Genomic DNA, 18,981 nt, shown 5'->3' with positions numbered 1-18,981 from the left:
AAATACGACAAGTTAAGGTAAAGCCCGTGGGCCATCAGTTTTTTTTTATCTATGGACACAAGTTTTAAACAATAGAGATAAATGAACAGATGGGAGTAATAACTAGTCCCTCCCTGACAAATAGAGTGTTGCTTTCCAAGAAATCAATCAATTTTATTTTGGCTAAATTTATAAACTGTAATATCAATATTTATGTTTCCATATAAGCTAACTGTGAAAATATAATACATGATCAATTAATCTAATGATACTTATTCAATATTGTATTGTTTTTTTAAATTTTGATTATATTTTAAATTGGTTGAGTCCTTCTGGGAAATGAGATGTGTATTATTCTTTTTAAGACAGATGGAGTAGACTTGAAGAAAATAACCCAAGCAATGTCTCCAAATCCAACCCCAATCTTCATGATCTGGTAGCCAGACTTGAGACTACTAGGAGTAGTCGAACTGGAGACGTTTTTGCCAAAATCAACAAGTGAAAATCACAGGGTGATTATCAGCTTTCTCCCTGATCGATCGCAATGGTTTTTTTTCTCTCCCTGATGATCCAAAGGTGGCACAGGGCCGGGATAAGATTTTGCTGTCCTCCAAAGGTGACGGCTGGTCTCGTCGTCGTAGTACGGCAGCGCGACCAGGCCTTGATCATATCATAACGACCTGTAATGACTTTAGTTAGTTTCTTTCCAAAGGCCGGGGGTGCGCAGTGCGCTAAGGTGCGCAATGTATGAACTCGTTGTCTCGCTCCCATTTGCAAAATCATGAACGACGTTACGCCTGGCTGTTACCTCTCAGCACATCTTGATCTGACTCGGCTCCACACCTGTATCCGGCCTTTTGTCAGTTTCTGACGACAGGTACATATCTGGACGTGCTCATGTCATGATGTTGGGCCCTCTCCGGGTGATTAGGTGTGAGATGAAGGGATCAATACCACTATGTAATGGAGCATCATGTATATATGGTGAGAGTTTTCCATGCAGCAATTGATGTTTATTTGTGGTAATGACCAGCACAAGTGAAATTGCAATAAGCTAGTTGTTGGAATGTCAGTTTACATCCGTGGCTGTACGTTTCAGTAATAAGTTCTTATTATGAAGGCTGAGGTTAACTCTGTAGTTCAAGATTATGCTTTGTTTTGTTCAGAAGAGTGTAATTTTAACAACGGACAATTTGCCTAAAATGAATTGGTCTGGTTATCTAAACTGTTGTTTGTGTGACTCTAATGAAACAACTAAACATTTTTTTGACTGTCAACATGCTAAGACTATTTGGATAATTGTTTGCAGAGTTAGCTAATGTTCATACGGAGAAAAGAACGTAGATTTATATTATGGGGGCTGTATATAATCATTATTTGGATCTTGTTTTTTTTTAGAAAAAATGCATCCATAATGATCTTGTTTTTTTTAAGAAAAAAAATGCATTACCTCTTTATTCAGGCTATCTTCTGGGACATATTTGCGACATCTCTAGGTGTTGATACAAGCAAGTGAGCTCTATAGGTTAATTAAGCTAGCAGACTTTTAGAGGTCGTTGCTTTGAATAATTTTATTTACTAAGAATCGACGGAAAAACAATAATGGACTTTGACTTTGTTTTTTCTTCTAAATTTGCAGTCGATTTTCTCTTATTCCGTGATCAGGCGATGATCTAAAAATTACGTAAGAACTTAGCTTTATGCTGTCGCAGTGGACAAAAATTTTCCAGTTGCAGTGGAACTTAGCTTTATGCTCTAACAAACAAGCAAATAAAATAGAATTATCTGGCAAAAAAGAAAAAAAAACTCTGCAATTACAACAGCTAATAAAGATCGATATGGTCTACAATATCTTACTTTGATTATACCATTTTAAATACGAAATTTCCTTAAGCTCTGTATTGTAAAAAGTATTTCCATGATGAAACTATTGACATCAACCTTAAGCTTCGTTTGGCAGAGCTCCCGCCAGTTTCGACTTAGCCTTATTATGCCCTTATCTGTAGCTGTGTTTACCTCTCTTCTCTCAAAACAATGTAGGAATTAGTTTCATTTCGTTGACTCCGGCTCCTCAATACTACGCAGCAATAAGCCAACTGTACCGGACATGCCTTCAATCAATATGAGTCTTTACATATTGGTGGTCTGAAATAAAGTAAAATTTACTTTAAGACAAATTTATATGATTTTATATTTGTGATTAAACAAATTACTAGTAACCGTAATCATAGTACTCCCTCTATTTTAAATTATAAGTTTCTTTAACTTTTTTATTACATATTTTTGCTATGTATGTGGATATAACATATGTCTACATACATTTGCTATATTAAAAAACTTTTATCTGGAGTTGCGCAGGGGTGATGGGAGGGGGTGGGGGGGGGGGGGGGGGTTGGGGGGTTGTCACACCCGACCCAATTTGGAATTTGTCCCGTGGTGGCCCATGTACATATTATGACATAATTGTAGAGGGTTTAGTCACATCTTGGTTGTTAAGGGTGGGTTAGACCAATATATAAGGCTCTAGAGTCCATCTTACCATCCTCGAGTTAATCCTTTTACGCGAAGCGAGGACGAAAGCGTAAATGAGATGGTGGTAGCTGTGGTTCACTCAGTGTGCAGAGTGGATTTGAGCTGTTTGGACTCTGAGGCGTTACAAATAGTATTAGAGCCAACCTTCGCGACCACGGGCGCGTGCGGATCAAGGGCACGGACATGGGGTTCATTGTGCGTGTAGGCCCTGCGGGGTGCACGGCGTGGCACATGTGCCGACACTGAACGTACGGTCGCCTGTGCTAAGAGAGAACATTCTTGGTCATCGTTTGCCCTGTTGTGTGTATGTGTGTATGTTGGGCTGACGAGGACGTCAGATCCTTTTTTTTGGGGGGGGGGTTGTATGGTACACGTGGCCCAATTTGAAATTTGGCCCATGGTGGCCCATGTGTATATTATGACATAATTATGGAGGGTTTAATAATATAGCCTACTTGCTGGCTATAAGGTTCCTTACAGCCTTCTCCCAGCCCACCCATACAACAATTAGCTATTCATTATTAATACATGACCCATTTATCTCTCTCACAAAGTTTTTTGGTTCCTGTGCCTAAGCTGACTGTAAGCTTACAACCTGCTTCTCCTCTCTCTCCTCCCTTCTCCTTACAGCCTTCTCCCAGCCCACCCATACAACAATTAGCTATTCATTATTAATACATGACCCACTTATCTCTCTTACAAAGTTTCTTGGTTCCTGTGCCTAAGCTGACTGTAAGTTTACAACCTGCTTCTCCTCTCTCTTCTCCCTTCTCTTCTCCACCTCAGCATTTAGCCAACTTATAGCCCACTATAATACTTGTTCTAAGTGAGATGGTGGTAGGTGTGGTTCACTCAGCGTGCAGAGTGGATCTAAGCTTATAGCCCACTATAATACTTACTCTAAGTGAGATGGTGGTAGGTGTGGTTCACTCAGCGTACAGAGTGGATCTGAGCCGTTTGGACTTTGGGGCATTACATAGGGTTGTGTGTGTGTGGATAGTGCTGCTCCTCCACTTGAAGAGGTCGTCGAAGGTGGGATAAAAAGGATCGCTCCCTCTCACCAGTGTCTCCAATGTTTATCTACTAGAAATAGATCGCTGTTATCTTTATTAAAGTCATGTTTTGCTAGAGTTCCCTTAATGTTTAGGATATATGGATGCAACATTTTTGTGTTACTTCCTCTGTTCATAAACAAATATAACTATTTTATTTGTATAAGTCAAACTAGCTTAATTTTAACAAGTTTATAGTAAATAGCATTATCATTTATGTCTAGTCCAACTAGATTACTAAAAAATATATTTTATAATTAATATTTAATTTAATGATACTTATCTCAATGCGAGTACATTTTTATATAACTTGGATCAAACTTGAAATTATTTGATTTCTCAAAATTAAGAATTACATTTTTTGTGATTAGAGGGAGTATTACTCTATAAATCCATGTTTCTGTTTGGCCTTACAATTTTAACAAAGATAGTTGGTAGAAACTTCTAGATGTATTTATGGCCCATAGCTATGGAAATTATTTATCTTTGCTCTTTAAGTTGTTCATATAGTACCCACATAGATACTTTCTCATATATAGTCCATACTCAATGTTTCTCTCATTGCACTGAAAACTTTAATTTGGACTATTGCTGGTGACACACAAATAGATGAGAATTTAGGGGTTAATTTATGTGATTTCTATAATGAGACATTGCCAATTTAGATCCAAAATTTTAAAGTGAATATAGATTATTTTTCATAATGTATATTGCATCTAGTGAAATATATAATTGGCTAATTGTACATATATATAATTGGACCAAATGCACTATGTATAATTGCACATAATTATGAATTTGCATATATATTTTCACGTGTTTATTTTATAATTGTAACATGTCCCTTGATTCACCAAGTAACACATTCAGAAGCACATGTGCAAATGGGTTACCTGTGAAATGAAAGAACTTGGTGATGATTGTTGTTGATGAAACAAAAAAGCTTCTATTTATAGGGAACTTGCTTGGATAGGGATATAATTTTGCCCAAGTTATACTTATCAATGAAGATGATGCTTGGTTTTGATTTCAAGACTAATTTAATGTTGGTGAAATATGTAAGATTGCTATCACTGTTATTTCATAAATGAACAAGGAAGGATCATTGAAACAATACTGATCATCATCTCATAAAATTCTTTTTAATATATTTTTAGTATTCATCACTGGCAAATAACAAATATGAACAATCATTATAAAATAACACATAAATAATAAGAGAACAATTAAATGAAGTTCCTTAGTTAATCAAAGTATAAAAGTCATTGATGGACTTATAGAACTCCCTTTTATTAATGCTTTAAAAGTTCTAAATGAACACTAGCAGTAGAGTACAAGAATTAGCAAATAACACAAAGAATAAGAGAATAAATAAAGGAAGTGCCTCATCAGTTGATTAATGCATCAAAGTGGTTGAGGGGCTTCTAAGACTTCATTTATAGATACTTAAGAAGTTCCAAATGAGTAGCAGGGACCCTTTTGACCTCTCTACTCCTTCTCTCCTCCAATGTTTCTGATAGCTAATGAGACATGCTTGTTGATGAGTTAGAGCAACTATTTACTATCACTATCATATCGGGTCATCATTGTTGGCCCATTGTCCATGAGTGTTGGGTATTTTAAACGCAAACAGAAAAATCCGCAAGTGCACGGATACCGATGTAGCTTTCACCCGGGAGTATTCGAGAGTATCGATTTTCCACAGAGAACGTGAGTGTACTAATTAAGATCCAAGATCGCCCAAGGATAACTATATAATTATTTTTGGTGGGAAGAGAGGAAGTTTCCTGAGAGTTCTCTAGTTGATCTAAGAATCGAGAATTACTTCAAGATTATCTATATCGGGACATCGGAGCACTAACCACAGAAAGAGATGAGAAGGGGGCTAGGAAGGTCTGACTACGGTCCTACAAACACCGATCCGAACGTGGTGGAATACGTCGACCGTTAGGGCTGTCACTACCCTAAGGCTACCACAACAATCCGCAGGATTGGGTGCAATTCCAGGTAATTGCAAGACTAAACACCACGTCTAATCTATTAATTACTACTCTAATGTTTCAAAGATTAGAGCACTTGATGCAAGTGGGAATCCAATAAATAACTTGAATGTAAATAAAAGTAATTAGAGAACTCAGGAGTTATGAATTGAGGAACCTGGAGAACGATGAAGAACGAACCAGATGCTGCAAAAGTACAATGTTGAGGAAGATCCGACAGATCCGGCTCCTCCTTCGCTCTCCTCTTCTCTCTCCCTATTTTCTAGATTACAACTAGAACTAACTAGAACTAGAACTAGAAGAACTAGAACTAGAACTAGATGAACTAGAACTAGATCTAGATGAACTAGAGGTAGAACTAGAAGAACTAGAGGGATCCTCTCTACTTAGATGAAGAATTGAAACCCTAACTTTGATTCTGTAGAAGAGGTATGATCTCCAGGGGCCAGGGGGTCTGGTTTTATAGTCCCTTCAAGTGAATCTGGGCCGTCGGATCAAACCGACATTGATCGCACGGTTTTCCTTGATCCTTTAGGTCGGTGGAGCATAATACGCGAAACGGGTCCGAATTGGACACTGTAGCTGGGCGGGCGCCCAGGAGAGTTGGGCGGGCGCCCTGCCTCCGAGCCCGATCGGCCTCCCGTTCGTTCCCGTGGCTTCTGGAGTCTTCTAGATGATAGAAAATTACGCGGCACGTTAATATCTCTATGTAAACCCGACGTGTGGGCCTTTCTTCCGTTTCCTGATAAACCCCTGCAGAAATAGACAAACACCAAAACTCGTGGAATTCTGTCAGATAAAACCCTAAGTCTAGGTGTTGCTTGCATTTGGATCCTTTTCTATGATTAGTTGATGGTTAAATGTGAGCATTAAGGACCGTCAACAAGCTCCCCCAAGCTTAACCTTTGCTCGTCCCTGAGCAAAGATGGACTCAAGAGTTTCTGCAGTGGTTTCATGCCTTAAAAATACACATTCGTTCAAATAAGATCTCATCTCTGGGTTAGGGTAACTGTTAAGATTTAAACTTACTCATATTACCTTCCACCATGGGGCTTGCAACCGTCACCTGTGTCTTGAGCAGTTAAAAGATAGAACAGTCTAGTTAAGCACCATGTCTCTTGTTCTTTGATTAACTATAGCTCTGGAGTTTTTGCAGATTTTCAAATAAAACTCAGAGATTCCTTGTATGACTCTCTCTAGTCTCTCTTTTGTGGTATTTCTGGATCCTTACCAAGGCAGTAATGGTATATGCCTTCTCTCAAAGTATGTAGTATTTTTGGTATGGGGCATAGTGGCATTGCTTCTCTCTCACCCTACTCTAATAAGGTTTTGATATCTGGAGCTCATAGGTGGGAGACAGCTAATACATACTTACAAGACATTTATTGCATAATCAAACCATGGATCCAGAAGAACAAGTCAATAAGTCAAATCAAGATGTGCATGTGTGGCGTATGAATGGTGTATGGTGATGATGGTGATAACAATGGTGAAAGTCTAATTCTACTTGTGCTCTTTTGAGGGGATACATACCTTTCTTGCTCTTTTGAAACTTTTTGAGGAGAATGAGATGCTCTATATTTTCTTTTTTTTTCTTTTCTTTCAGGTGGGTGTCTTGTACCCCTAATTCTACTGTCGGACACTTGTCCTTTTTTACCTCTCATCTCACTTTTTCTTTTCTTTCGAGGTTCCGGGCACTTGCCCCTTTTTATTTCCTCGTATCTTTCTTTTTTTTCTTTTTTTTGGAGCACTCATCTCCTGAAATAATATAGCAAGTGGTAGTAACCAAGATAACTTGAGCATTTATTTCACAGGGAAAAACATAAATAGGAGAATATTTTTGGCTATTCTCTCCCGGATTAGGAGTAGAATATTTTTGGGTGGTTCTGGAGATGGAAATAGATGGATATATGTGGATGGTACTTCTGGAGTAGAAGTAGCATGTGTGAGTAAACGTGCAAGTGAATCTTGATTTAACCACATGACAAGCTCCTAAGGGTCTACACAGCTTGACCATACTCAATGCTCATAAGCAGTAAAAAGTAAATGTATGGTTCATAGTCTAATAAGCATGTATATATGGCTGTGGTAGGAATTTAAACTCTCATAATACAGGAACTCATCATGCAACATTTTAAAGATTTTCAAAGATAAAATTCTCCAGAATTCTAGCATCTCTAGGAACAGATAAACAGCAGCTCAACCTTCCCATATCATATCCGTTAACGACTTAGACTAGAGCAAATCTTAATTAATAACAGTCATGCCTAAACTTAAGAGAGATTTCAATTTTTAGAACTAGTCATGGTAGAGCAACTATTCATCATTTCCATATGAGAGCTTATCACGAGGGTTCATAGCAAACTTTATTTATTTATTTATTTAGCAAACTAAGCAAAGATATATATAAGCACAAAATCTTTATTTGGGTTTTTATGATTATGCATCTTTTTATTATTTGAGTAAAGTATAAACATGAGTAGAACACTTAGCTGGATAAATGGGGGTGCTCTCCCCCAAGCTGAATTTTGACGTAATTTCTTCTGATGTAGCTAGCAGGTGACGGAGGTGTATTTGAATGTCGGCAGCATCCTGACAGCGGTTAGGATGTCCTCCGTCTGCTAGTCTTCTTTGATCCTTGAATTCTATGGAGCTCAAATAGACAACAAAGCTTTGTGGAACTGGTTAAGTGTTAGCATAAATATCTAGCCTTTATCATGTTGAGCCTCCTCAATAAATGTTACTCTCTTTAGTAGGATCATAAATTTATTTTTTTATAATTTTATTTTTATAGGACAGGAATATATTTATTTCATTTTTATGTCACCACAGTGAATGTACTTATGGGTATTATGCCATGAGCATACTCACATGGGGCTTACTATCTTCAACGTTTTTATTTTCTTTTCAAGATGATGTGAACCTGATTAACTATGCAAACTATTTTAAATAATTGAAAGAAAAAAGATAACTACCAAGTTTACCTCTTGGCAAGGCGTTCGGTGTTTTCAAGTCCTCCGAACGGGGCTCTCCATTTTCTCAGTCGTCCTGGGATTCTCTGGATGGCGTAGTCGGTGGTTCCGGTGGAGCCTGCTCTTCATGTATAACTATCTTTTTTTTTTCTCCACACCTGACTCAGTGCTACGGTCTCCTCAGGATAGTTCTGTTCAAGTTATATGTCTTCAGACCTTACAACTTCTCCTTCATAGTCTATCCATCTATCCTTGATGATTTGCCTCCTCTGGTTGCGGTTGCGTCATCGTCTTCTTGTCCTGACCTGCTTAGAGTCTTCAACTATATAGTTACGGTCAGTAAAATAGCGGCGTACCTTCTCAGAGGGGAAGTGCATGTGGACTTCTCCGGTTCCAATGTAGATGATTGCTTTAACAGTGCTGAGGAACAGTCTTCCAAGGATGATGGGTGGATCGTACTTGTCTTCTCCCATGTCAATAACCTTTCAGAATGTCTGATCTGCCATCTGAAGCTGAATGTATGTCGGTTTTAGGGGCATGGTTCCGAATAGGAGCTGATAGGTGACTGGCGGCCATTATGTCGACGCCTGACCTAGTGTAGCAAAACATCTTCTGGAAGTTGTATCCATCAATGGAGCACTGGATGCTTGGCATACTTGGGTCGTCCTTCGTGATCAAGAAAGGTGACTTGAGTTGACGATCTTGACCTCCTTGAGCTGCAGTGACCATCTTAGCTGACTCTATACACATTTGCTTGTTCTTGTTCCTCCTGTTGGTCCTCTTCCTTGGTTCATGTTGGGATCGCTCTAGGATTTGTGTAGTCTTGTTCTTGAAGGAAAACGTCTTCTTCCTCCCTTTGATGTAGAAACTGATCTTGGCAGCACTAGCGTAGATGATAGCTCCCGAGGTGTTCAAGAATGGTCTACCTAGGATGATGGGTGCCCTCTCATCAGTACCAGTCTCTATCACCACGAAGTCTGCTGGGGCGTACAAGGTACCAACTCGGATGTAGAGGTTCTTCAATATTCCCTTTGGGAAACTTAGTGTCTGATCTGCAAGCTGCAAACACATGGTTGTTTCCTGAGCATAATGTTGACGCTGGAGCCAAAGTCGCAGAATGCCTCTAGGAAGTCCACCATGCCGATGGAGATCGGGATGACGGGGCGTCCTAGATTGTCTCTCTTGACCGACAGAAGGTCAGTAATTACTTCCACAATGGGGTTACTCCAGTAGTTACGTCCTCAAGCATCTCAGGGCAGTGATTGCCTGAGTGTCCAGTATCTCCAGTGTGTTTGTGCTCGTAGATCTAGGTTCTTCACTTGGTGGAGTCTGGGAGTTGTAAAACTCCTTCATATTTTGCTCGAAGTGTTTCTGCACATAGAGACAAGGCAGAGATCAAGTGCATGGGCCCTGTTGGTGGAAAACACCAACAGAACCAAAAGTGTATTTGTTCTTCTCTAACCTTAAGCATAGTGAGCAAGACAAAGTTGATGGATAGTAAGATCATGAGTATAGCATTTAAAACATTTGTCAGATCAGATCGCTCAACCTAATGGAAAGATAATCTATCTATATTTATGTTTTGTTTATATCTTCCAAAGATTGAATGCGCAACATTTTTAGCTTATATGATTAGGAGTGTGGGATCACAAAGATGAAAGGACTAAACATATTGAATTAATTGGGTTGGTTAATCTAGAGTTGTAATTCATACATGTTTGTCTCTTTTATTCATGTGAACGCCAGAAATAAGGAGAAACTTATAACAGTGATAGTCACATACCTTAAGATGTTACCTTAATTGAAGAGTGATGGTACAATATCACCTTGTGGAAGCTTTCCTTTTTTTAGGGGTTGTGCATTGTGTTTGTGACACCCTCCATGGATCATCTCTTGTGAGCTATGCCTTCCTTGTGTAAATTGTTAAACTTCATGTGTGTCTCTCTTTGTCTCCAATGTGAGTTTATCTCAGGACCTCCCAGGTTGATATTGAAAGTTTTCCTACAGGGGTTAGTCCAACAAAATATCCAATATCTACTATAGCATACTATCGGCTCAAAGATCAACCTAGACACCATGTCTAATTTGATTTAGGAGGGAATTTTAACCTAAGCATCATGCCTAATTTAAAATCCTTTGGAAGTAAGATCATCATTCCTAAACTAAGCACCATGCTTAATTAAGAGATAAATGAAACTACTCCAAACCTAGACATATACTAAAGCAAATAAAGGTAGCATGAGAGCATTTTTAGAGTTCTACTCAAGTGGAGATGAAGTAGTGTGATTAGTATTTAACAAATTGAGCATGTCTCAAAGGTAGGGACAACCAACATAGCAACATGGCAAAGGATGTTTTTAATGTAAAGTACTCCCCCAAGCTTGAATTTTGCAAAATTCAAGTTTGGATGAATTTAATTCAATGTTGTATGATGATCGGTTGGACATACCTTGTGCTTGTCATTCATCAGATCTTCTTGCTCCAATCCTGGAAAGGTTAGTGACAGGAATACCCGAAGGAATATTTTTACAATTATTCTTATATGCTCAACACACACGGTAATGTTGCAAATAATTCAAAGCTCATGTTACGATCTGATCAGTGCTTATTTTAGGACACTAAGCTTGTCCTTGGGAAACCATCAATTTATGTCAGTGAAGTGGTTTCCCCTCCAACACTGAATTATATCAAGATCAACTCAACGAGATCTGCAAAATTTAGTATAGACATATGCATCGACAACCGCCCTTTTAAAGTTTTTATAAATAGAAAGGAAGAAGGGGTTGGAGATCTCGAATGTGGTGATGTTGGAGAGACCAATGGATTGTGAAGATGTTGCATATGAGCATGGAGTAAATGAAGTGGCTATGAAATAAATTCCATGCTCATTAATGCTTAGAGTGAAATCCATGTGGTATGGTGAAAGTGATAAGGTGAGTGTGGTAAAAAAGGAAAAGAAAAAGGATACACGGACGACTTGGTTCGAAACTAGCACAGCTACCGTTCCCCGGCAACGGCGCCAGAAAGCTTGTTGGGTATTTTAAACGTAAACAGAAAAATCCGCAAGCGCACGGATACCGATGTAGCCTTCACCTGGGAGTATTCCAGAGTATCGATTTTCCACAGAGAACGTGAGTGTACTAATTAAGAATCATGATCGCCCAAGGATAACTATATAATTATTTTTGGTGGGAAGAGAGGAAGTTTCCTGAGAGTTCTCTAGTTGATCTAAGAATCAAGAATTACTTCAAGATTATCTATATCGGGACATCAGAGCACTAACCATAGAAAGAGATGAGAAGGGGGCTAGGAAGGTCTGACAACGGTCCTACAAACACCGATCCGAACGTGGTGGAATACGTCGATCGTTAGGGCTGTCACTACCCTAAGGCTACCACAACAATCCGCAGGATTGAGTGCAATTCCAGGTAATTGCAAGACTAAACACCACGTCTAATCTATTAATTACTACTCTAATGTTTCAAAGATTAGAGCACTTGATGCAAGCGGGAATCCAATAAATAACTTGAATGTAAATAAAAGTAATTAGAGAACTCAGGAGTTATGAATTGAAGAACCTGGAGAACGATGAAGAACGAACCAGATGCTGCAAAAGTACAATGTTGAGGAAGATCCGACAGATCCGGCTCCTCCTCCGCTCTCCTCTTCTCTCTCCCTATTTTCTAGATTACAACTAGAACTAACTAGAACTAGAACTAGAAGAACTAGAACTAGAACTAGATCTAGATGAACTAGAGGTAGAACTAGAAGAACTAGAGGGATCCTCTCTACTTGGATGAAGAATTGAAACCCTAACTTTGATTCTGTAGAAGAGGTATGATCTCCAGGGGCCAGGGGGTCTGGTTTTATAGTCCCTTCAAGTGAATCTGGGCCGTCGGATCAAACCGACATTGATCGCACGGTTTTCCTTGATCCTTTAGGTCGGTGGAGCATAATACGCGAAACGGGTCCGAATTGGACACTGTAGCTGGGCGGGCGCCCAGGAGAGTTGGGCGGGCGCCCTGCCTCCGAGCCCGATCGGCCTCCCGTTCGTTCCCGTGGCTTCTGGAGTCTTCTAGATGATAGAAAATTGCGCGGCACGTTAATATCTCTATGTAAACCCGACGTGTGGGCCTTTCTTCCGTATTTCCTGATAACCCCCTGTAGAAATAGACAAACACCAAAACTCGTGGAATTCTGTCAGATAAAACCCTAAGTCTAGGTGTTGCTTGCATTTGGATCCTTTTCTATGATTAGTTGATGGTTAAATGTGAGCATTAAGGACCGTCAACAATGAGCACGAGGCATCAACTACCTCTAGGTCTGCAGACATGCTCTGATTGTGTAACAACCCTAACATGTGCCAACGAGGTGTTGAAAAGGTCGAGTAGAATTGTGCTAGTGGCAAACTAGAATAGTGAGAGGATATAGAGAAAACAACATGTAGAGGTAGTTTAGTTTATCATTGTTAATTACCCAGTAGGGAGCCAGGTGTATTACATAGTTGCCAAGCCAATTGGCTAGGAGTGACTCAAAGCCTAGACTGTCCTATTACAAGGCTTTCAAGCTCAAGCCCATGGCTTGTCTTTAAGTGACTCATTACTTACATAGCTTGCGACAACTCACCGCTTGACCACAAGTAGGTGCCAATGGAAACTGATGTTGTAACACCGTACCTAAAAGTTCTCCTAGGTACTCAAGTCTTCGGGTAGATTGGACCATACCTGTTGTTATAGTAGATAAGCTATGGTGATGAAGATGAATGTCCAATAATTGCTCCAGAGGTCTACCAACTTGAAACAAGCAAGAAGATCAAGTATCATGATTCACTATTGTTGTAGAAGGCAGTGCTTTCTTCAGCTAATATACATGGACAACTAGATGGATATGACTATGTGTAGGAAGCTGAAGTTTATAATCCACCTTGCCTACCATTTCTGTAATCAAATATGTGTCATAGAACTTGTAACTTAATTTCCAATTAGACCCATTGGCTACAGACATCTGTATATATGGCTGAAGCTTCAAGTACACCCAATTCCCAATTTCATATTCCTTCTCCATCTGATGCTTGTTAGCCTGAACCTTCAATCTGGTTTGAGTGTGGGCTAGGTTATGTTGAATGACATTTGTCATAAGAGAGTTTTCCTTAAGCTAGGCATCTGAATCAGAGTTCAAACATTGCACTACAAGACCAAAGCTAAAATGATGTGGAGGAAAGCTATAATTAACACCTTTAAGGGAGTTTTACCAATAGTCGAATGGTAGGTGGTATTGTACCAAAATTCAGCCGGTGGTAGTCACTAGACCATTGGTTAGGACATGCTTGAACCATGAACAATAGAAATGCGATTACAGGGGATTTATTGGCTCTATTTGATGACTTGCACAAGGGCTGTCTCCCTCTACATAGTTTGAATTTTGGAACCATCATTTTACTACCCAAACTAATGAGACATAGCAAATACAGGCCAATCTATTTGCTTAACGTGAGTTTCAATTTTCTTTACCAAGTAGCCACTAACCGGATTGCTTTAGTTTCACAGATAATAATTAGACCCTCACAAACAACTTTTTTCTGGGTAGAAATACCATAGAGGGTTCCATCATTCTATATGAAACTAAATAAGAAAAAAATTGGATGGTATAATTTTTAAGATTGATTTTGAGATGGCTTATAATAAAGTTAAGTGGGATTTTCTCTAGCAATCTTTTAGAATGAAAGGTTTTAGTCAAACATGATGTAGCTATACAAGCTTTTGTTGAAGGATCCAACTACATCATGTTTGACTAAAACCTTATGTTTGCAATAGACTTGGTGAATAATGTAGGTTTTAGTCAAACATCTTGTTTGCAATAGACTTGGTGAATAATGTAGGTGTAAAAGTAAATGATCGAGTTGGCTTGTATTTCCAAAGAATGCTACGGTTGCACACACTCTTAGTAGAGTTCCTCTTAATGTTTTGTTCAGAAGGGCTTTAATAGGAAGTAAACTGCTAGAGTGGAATAGCCTTGTAGCAAGAGTTGCGAACATTAATTTACATAATGAGAGGGATATTTTCTTTCGGTTGCTGAAACCTAATGGTTCATTCACAGTAAATTCTATGTAAACACGAGGATCATAGTATCTATGGATGTTTGGCATGTGAAGCTACCTCTAAAAGCAAAGATTTTTTATGGTTCCTAAAATAGGGAGTTACTTTAATCAAAGATAACTTAGCAAGAAAAATTGGCATGGGGATATATCTTGTGCCTTTTGTTGTCAGAATGAAACAGTTCAACACTTGTTTTTTTGACTGCCTTTATGCAATATTTCTTTGGCGTGCGGTATACATTGTTTTAGGCATATGACCACCTTTGGATGTTTTTGACCTCTTTCAGAGATGGTGCAAACAAGGACGTGGGATAAACAATTATATTATTTGTTGTTAGTAGGAGGTGCAGCCATTTGTTGGTCAATATGGCTTACAAAGAATAAAGTTATTTTTGACAACTGTCAGTCTAAAGCTTTTTTATAGGTGTTGTTTAGAGGAACGTTGGTTACGACATTAGGCGCAATTACAATTTGTGATGGCGACAAAAAACATATTCACCAAGTCTGCCGGGAGCTAGAAGTGGTGACAATGCATTTTTTTGCTTCCTTTGGATGGCTAAGTAATGTTAGAATTGGATTTTTAAGTTGAACGTGTTTTATGATACTTTAGTCTTCTATAATAAGTGGTTTGAGTCCCTTAGTGCTAAGGGATGAAGCTGGCTTCAATTCCTTTATCTAAAAAACAATTTAAAGAGTTCTTTGCCACATGGAACTAATAAACACCTCGTCTCTATCTCATATAGGGCTTGTTTGGTTGCTCTTGTTTTTTTAACACCTATCACATCAAATATTTGAACACATGTATGAAGTATAAAATATAAAACAGGCACGAAACAAAGTGTGAGACAGAAATATATATGCGGTGTACTCAGTTGTAGATGAGGAACATACTTCCCATCAGCGGAGGTGCATATATATTCTCTTTATCCAAAGAAAACAATCGAGAGCTTGTGGCTGTGAACCTCCAGCCAACCACGCAACACCTCACTTTTCCTTTTCTCCATTGCGTAAGCTCACCGAGAAAAAAGTGAATGTATCAGATCATTCAGATGGAGGCTGATCGAGGAATGGAATACTAACATAACATCAGGAGCAGAGCACACCCTCCTGCCTCTAGTGCTGCTCTCGTCGTTCATCGGCCATCAGCATCTCTATTATCGTTTCGTCCTCAATTAGGAGGCCCTCCTAAAAGTAGAAATACCGTCAAACAAACGCAAGTACGTTCAGCGAATACGTAGTGGAGCCATCATCGATCGATAATTCATCTGCAGAAAGGACCTCTCAATATAATCGAGACACCTAGCTTGTACGGCCGGCCGTAATCGGTGCCAGCCAGCTTGTTAGCCGGCCTGCCGCCCGCGATATTTACTTGCAGAATGGCCAGGTTGATTGTGAATTTGCAGCAAAGATGCATCCTCTTTCTTAGGCACACCAGGCCCATACAAAATGCAGAGAAGCCGACACGTACGTACCATATCCAAGACATGATGATAACCATCCATCAATCCAAGATGATGGCAGCCTCTCGTCTAGGCTGTTGCTATCGTCGCTCAAAGTCATCCGATCGTGCTTCAGGTGGGGGGCCATGCCCATGCACGCACCTGTATTGTACGTACGGACACCATACATGATCCTTTTTCGGCCTATAAATCCACCTTGCTGCCCTCTTGCTTCCTTTCAGAAACCTGCATTATTTCTCTCAGTCTCTTTGGCTAGCTATACCTCAACGAGGTCCAGGAGAGGAGACGACAGCATGCACCCTAGTGAGGTTGCAAGCGTTTTCCTCCCATACCTGCCGCCTGCAGCCACAGCCTCTATCTGTTTCGGAATCGTGCCCCATTACCACACACCAGCAGATGATGATCTTCATCGCCTGTTGTTCCCGTGCAACGACGACAGCGACCTGCTAACGCTGCCGTACACCGTCGCGAGCTTCGAGTACGCCGGCGGCCAGCCATTGCTTGAGCATCATCATCATCATCATCATCATCATCATCATGCCGTCAACGACAAGGATGAAGGAGGTGACGACCGCCGGCTGCTCCAGCACCGGCGGCAGCTGCTCGCGGAGGAGAGACGGCGGCGGAGGACGGTCTCCAACCGGGAGTCGGCGCGGCGGTCGCGCGTGCGGAAGCGGAAGCAGCTCACCCAGCTCTGGGAGCAGGTCGTCTTCCTCCGAGGCGACAACCGTGACCTGCTCGACCGCCTCAACCGCGCCATCAGGGACGCTGACCACGTGCTGCGCGACAACGCGCGGCTCAGTGACGAGCGGGCCGAGCTGCAGAGGAGGCTCCACGAGCTCGCCGGCGCCCGGCGGTGATGACCGACCCTTTTAGGATCGGTATGGATGGATGGCTGCGACCAGCTGGAAAAGCTGGCAGAAATAATGATGCAAGATGCAAAGCAAGTGGTTTCCGTCGTTTTGTCAGTCACGCGTCTTATGCTGATATATATCAGCTCTATGGAAAAACAGAAATAATCTAGTACAAAGTATGTAGCAGCGTACATACAATTGGACCAACCATATTATATGCACTAAAAACTAAAAAGGAATATGTATAAATAAATTGTTAGACCCAAATGTTTGGACATGATGAGCTTAATCACATGGGATCACTAACCTAATTAGCATGAACATGACTTAAATTAGTTGGATCATGGGGCCTGCTTGGTTCGCGACCAAAATTTGTCATACCAAGGATGTGACAAGCCATGGTTTTGATTAGTATTTGGTTGGATACCAAAACTTATCAACATCTCATATTTAGCTTACCAAATCTTTGACAATTTTTTTTATCCATCTTTTTGCTGCCAAATGTCTGGCATGACAAATCACTACAGAAAATTAATTCTTTGCCGAGCGCCAGAGGGCCATACCAATCATTCGGCAAAACCTTCTTTGCTGAGTGCCAGACACAGGCTCTCGGCAAAGGTAGGCTGTCGGCAAAGAGTAACGACATATGTCGCTGTCCCCTTTGCCGAGTGCCTGCCATTTGACACTTAGCAAAGGCTGGTTGTTTGCCGAGCACCAGCTTGGCAAGCACTCAGCAAAGATACCCTTTGCCGAGTGCCTTACCTAGCACTCGGCAAAGAAAATTTTTTTTTTGAATTTTGAGCTGATCTTTTTTTGAGGCCTTGTGATAGTATTTGAAACTCCATTTTCTTTGCCAAGTACCAGGTAAGGCACTCGGCAAAGGGTGTCTTTGTCGAGTGCCTGCCAACCTAGCACTCGACAAAGAGAATTTTCTAAAAAAAATTTGTTTTCTCCCAACACCCCGCCGGCCCGCCCCCGGCGTCATCCCGACCGGCCGTCGACGCCGGCCCTCCCCATCCCGGGAGAGGAGGCCGGGGGGTAGTAGGAGGATGAGGAGGGAGGAAGGGGAGGAAGGAGGAAGAAGAAGGGAGGAAAGGAAGAAGAAGAAGCAGAGGAAAAGGAAGAAGAAGAAGAAGAAGAAGAAGAAGAAGAAGAAGAAGAAGAAGAAGAAGAAGAAGGAGGAGGAAGAAGAAAAGAGAAGAGGAGGAGGAAGGGGAGGAGAAGAGGAGGAAGAAGGGGAAGAGAGGAGGAGATGGAAGAAGAAGGAGGAAGAAGGGGGTGCGCCGGGGTTCGTCCAAACCGTCGTTCCCGCCCTTGCCGGTGAAGAAGGTAAAGCCCCAGTGTTGTTGGCCATCGTGCTGTATGTGTCCTTGATGGCCTTCGTGCCGAGTTTATAGATGTGTGACCTTCATGCTGTATATGTGCTATCGGCCATTGAGCCGGCTTCTTTTTTGCAAGTTTTGGAAATCTCCCCATGTAGGGGAGGTTCTGCCGAAATTTTGTACTTATAGTGTTGTTTTTCTTGTTTTGCAGAACAGGACCTGTCACAAGGGACTCGGAGCACCTCGGCACAGCGTCGCCTCACCACTGCACCAACTCGCCACTGTGCCGCTATCCTGTCTTCGCCGTCACCCTAGGTATGATTAACATCCATCCCTTATCGTTGTTGTTGATATTTGGTAACACAATCAGGAATTAATCCGCAAGCGCACGAATATCGGTGAGCACTTCACCCGGAATGTTATCCAGAGTATCGTATTTATATTTTTACCACTAGGAGAAAGCGTGCATCTGACTAACCAGGTCTATTACTACTAACCTTTAGGCTACAACCACTATGATTCGATGTGAGTGATGTATAGAGAAGACTTCAACTGCACTCTCGTTCTAACCTTGGTAAGGATGATCTACTGTTCTGTTGGGGAGGCTCACGGAATCTAGACACCACAGAGGATGTTCGACCCGCACCTATAAACCCTATCGATCCTGCTAACGGGATTATGGGCTACAAAGGTAACTCAGAAATGTCACGTTCCTC

The 18,981-nt window shown here is 40.8% G+C and overlaps 1 protein-coding gene across 1 annotated transcript; it reads left to right on the top strand.

The window, feature by feature from the left end:
- On the top strand, nt 16,383-16,949 carry LOC110431090 (transcription factor Maf-like). The gene has a single exon (XM_021449785.1). It carries the CDS (start codon nt 16,383-16,385, stop codon nt 16,947-16,949), a length of 567 nt encoding a protein of 188 aa, XP_021305460.1.

The sequence above is a fragment of the Sorghum bicolor genome, chromosome 10 (assembly GCF_000003195.3).
Source record: "Sorghum bicolor cultivar BTx623 chromosome 10, Sorghum_bicolor_NCBIv3, whole genome shotgun sequence".
In the NCBI taxonomy this organism is placed as follows: Eukaryota; Viridiplantae; Streptophyta; class Magnoliopsida; order Poales; family Poaceae; genus Sorghum; species Sorghum bicolor.
The sequence above is the reverse complement of the archived record's forward strand: the minus strand, read 5'-3'. Positions and strand labels throughout refer to the sequence as shown.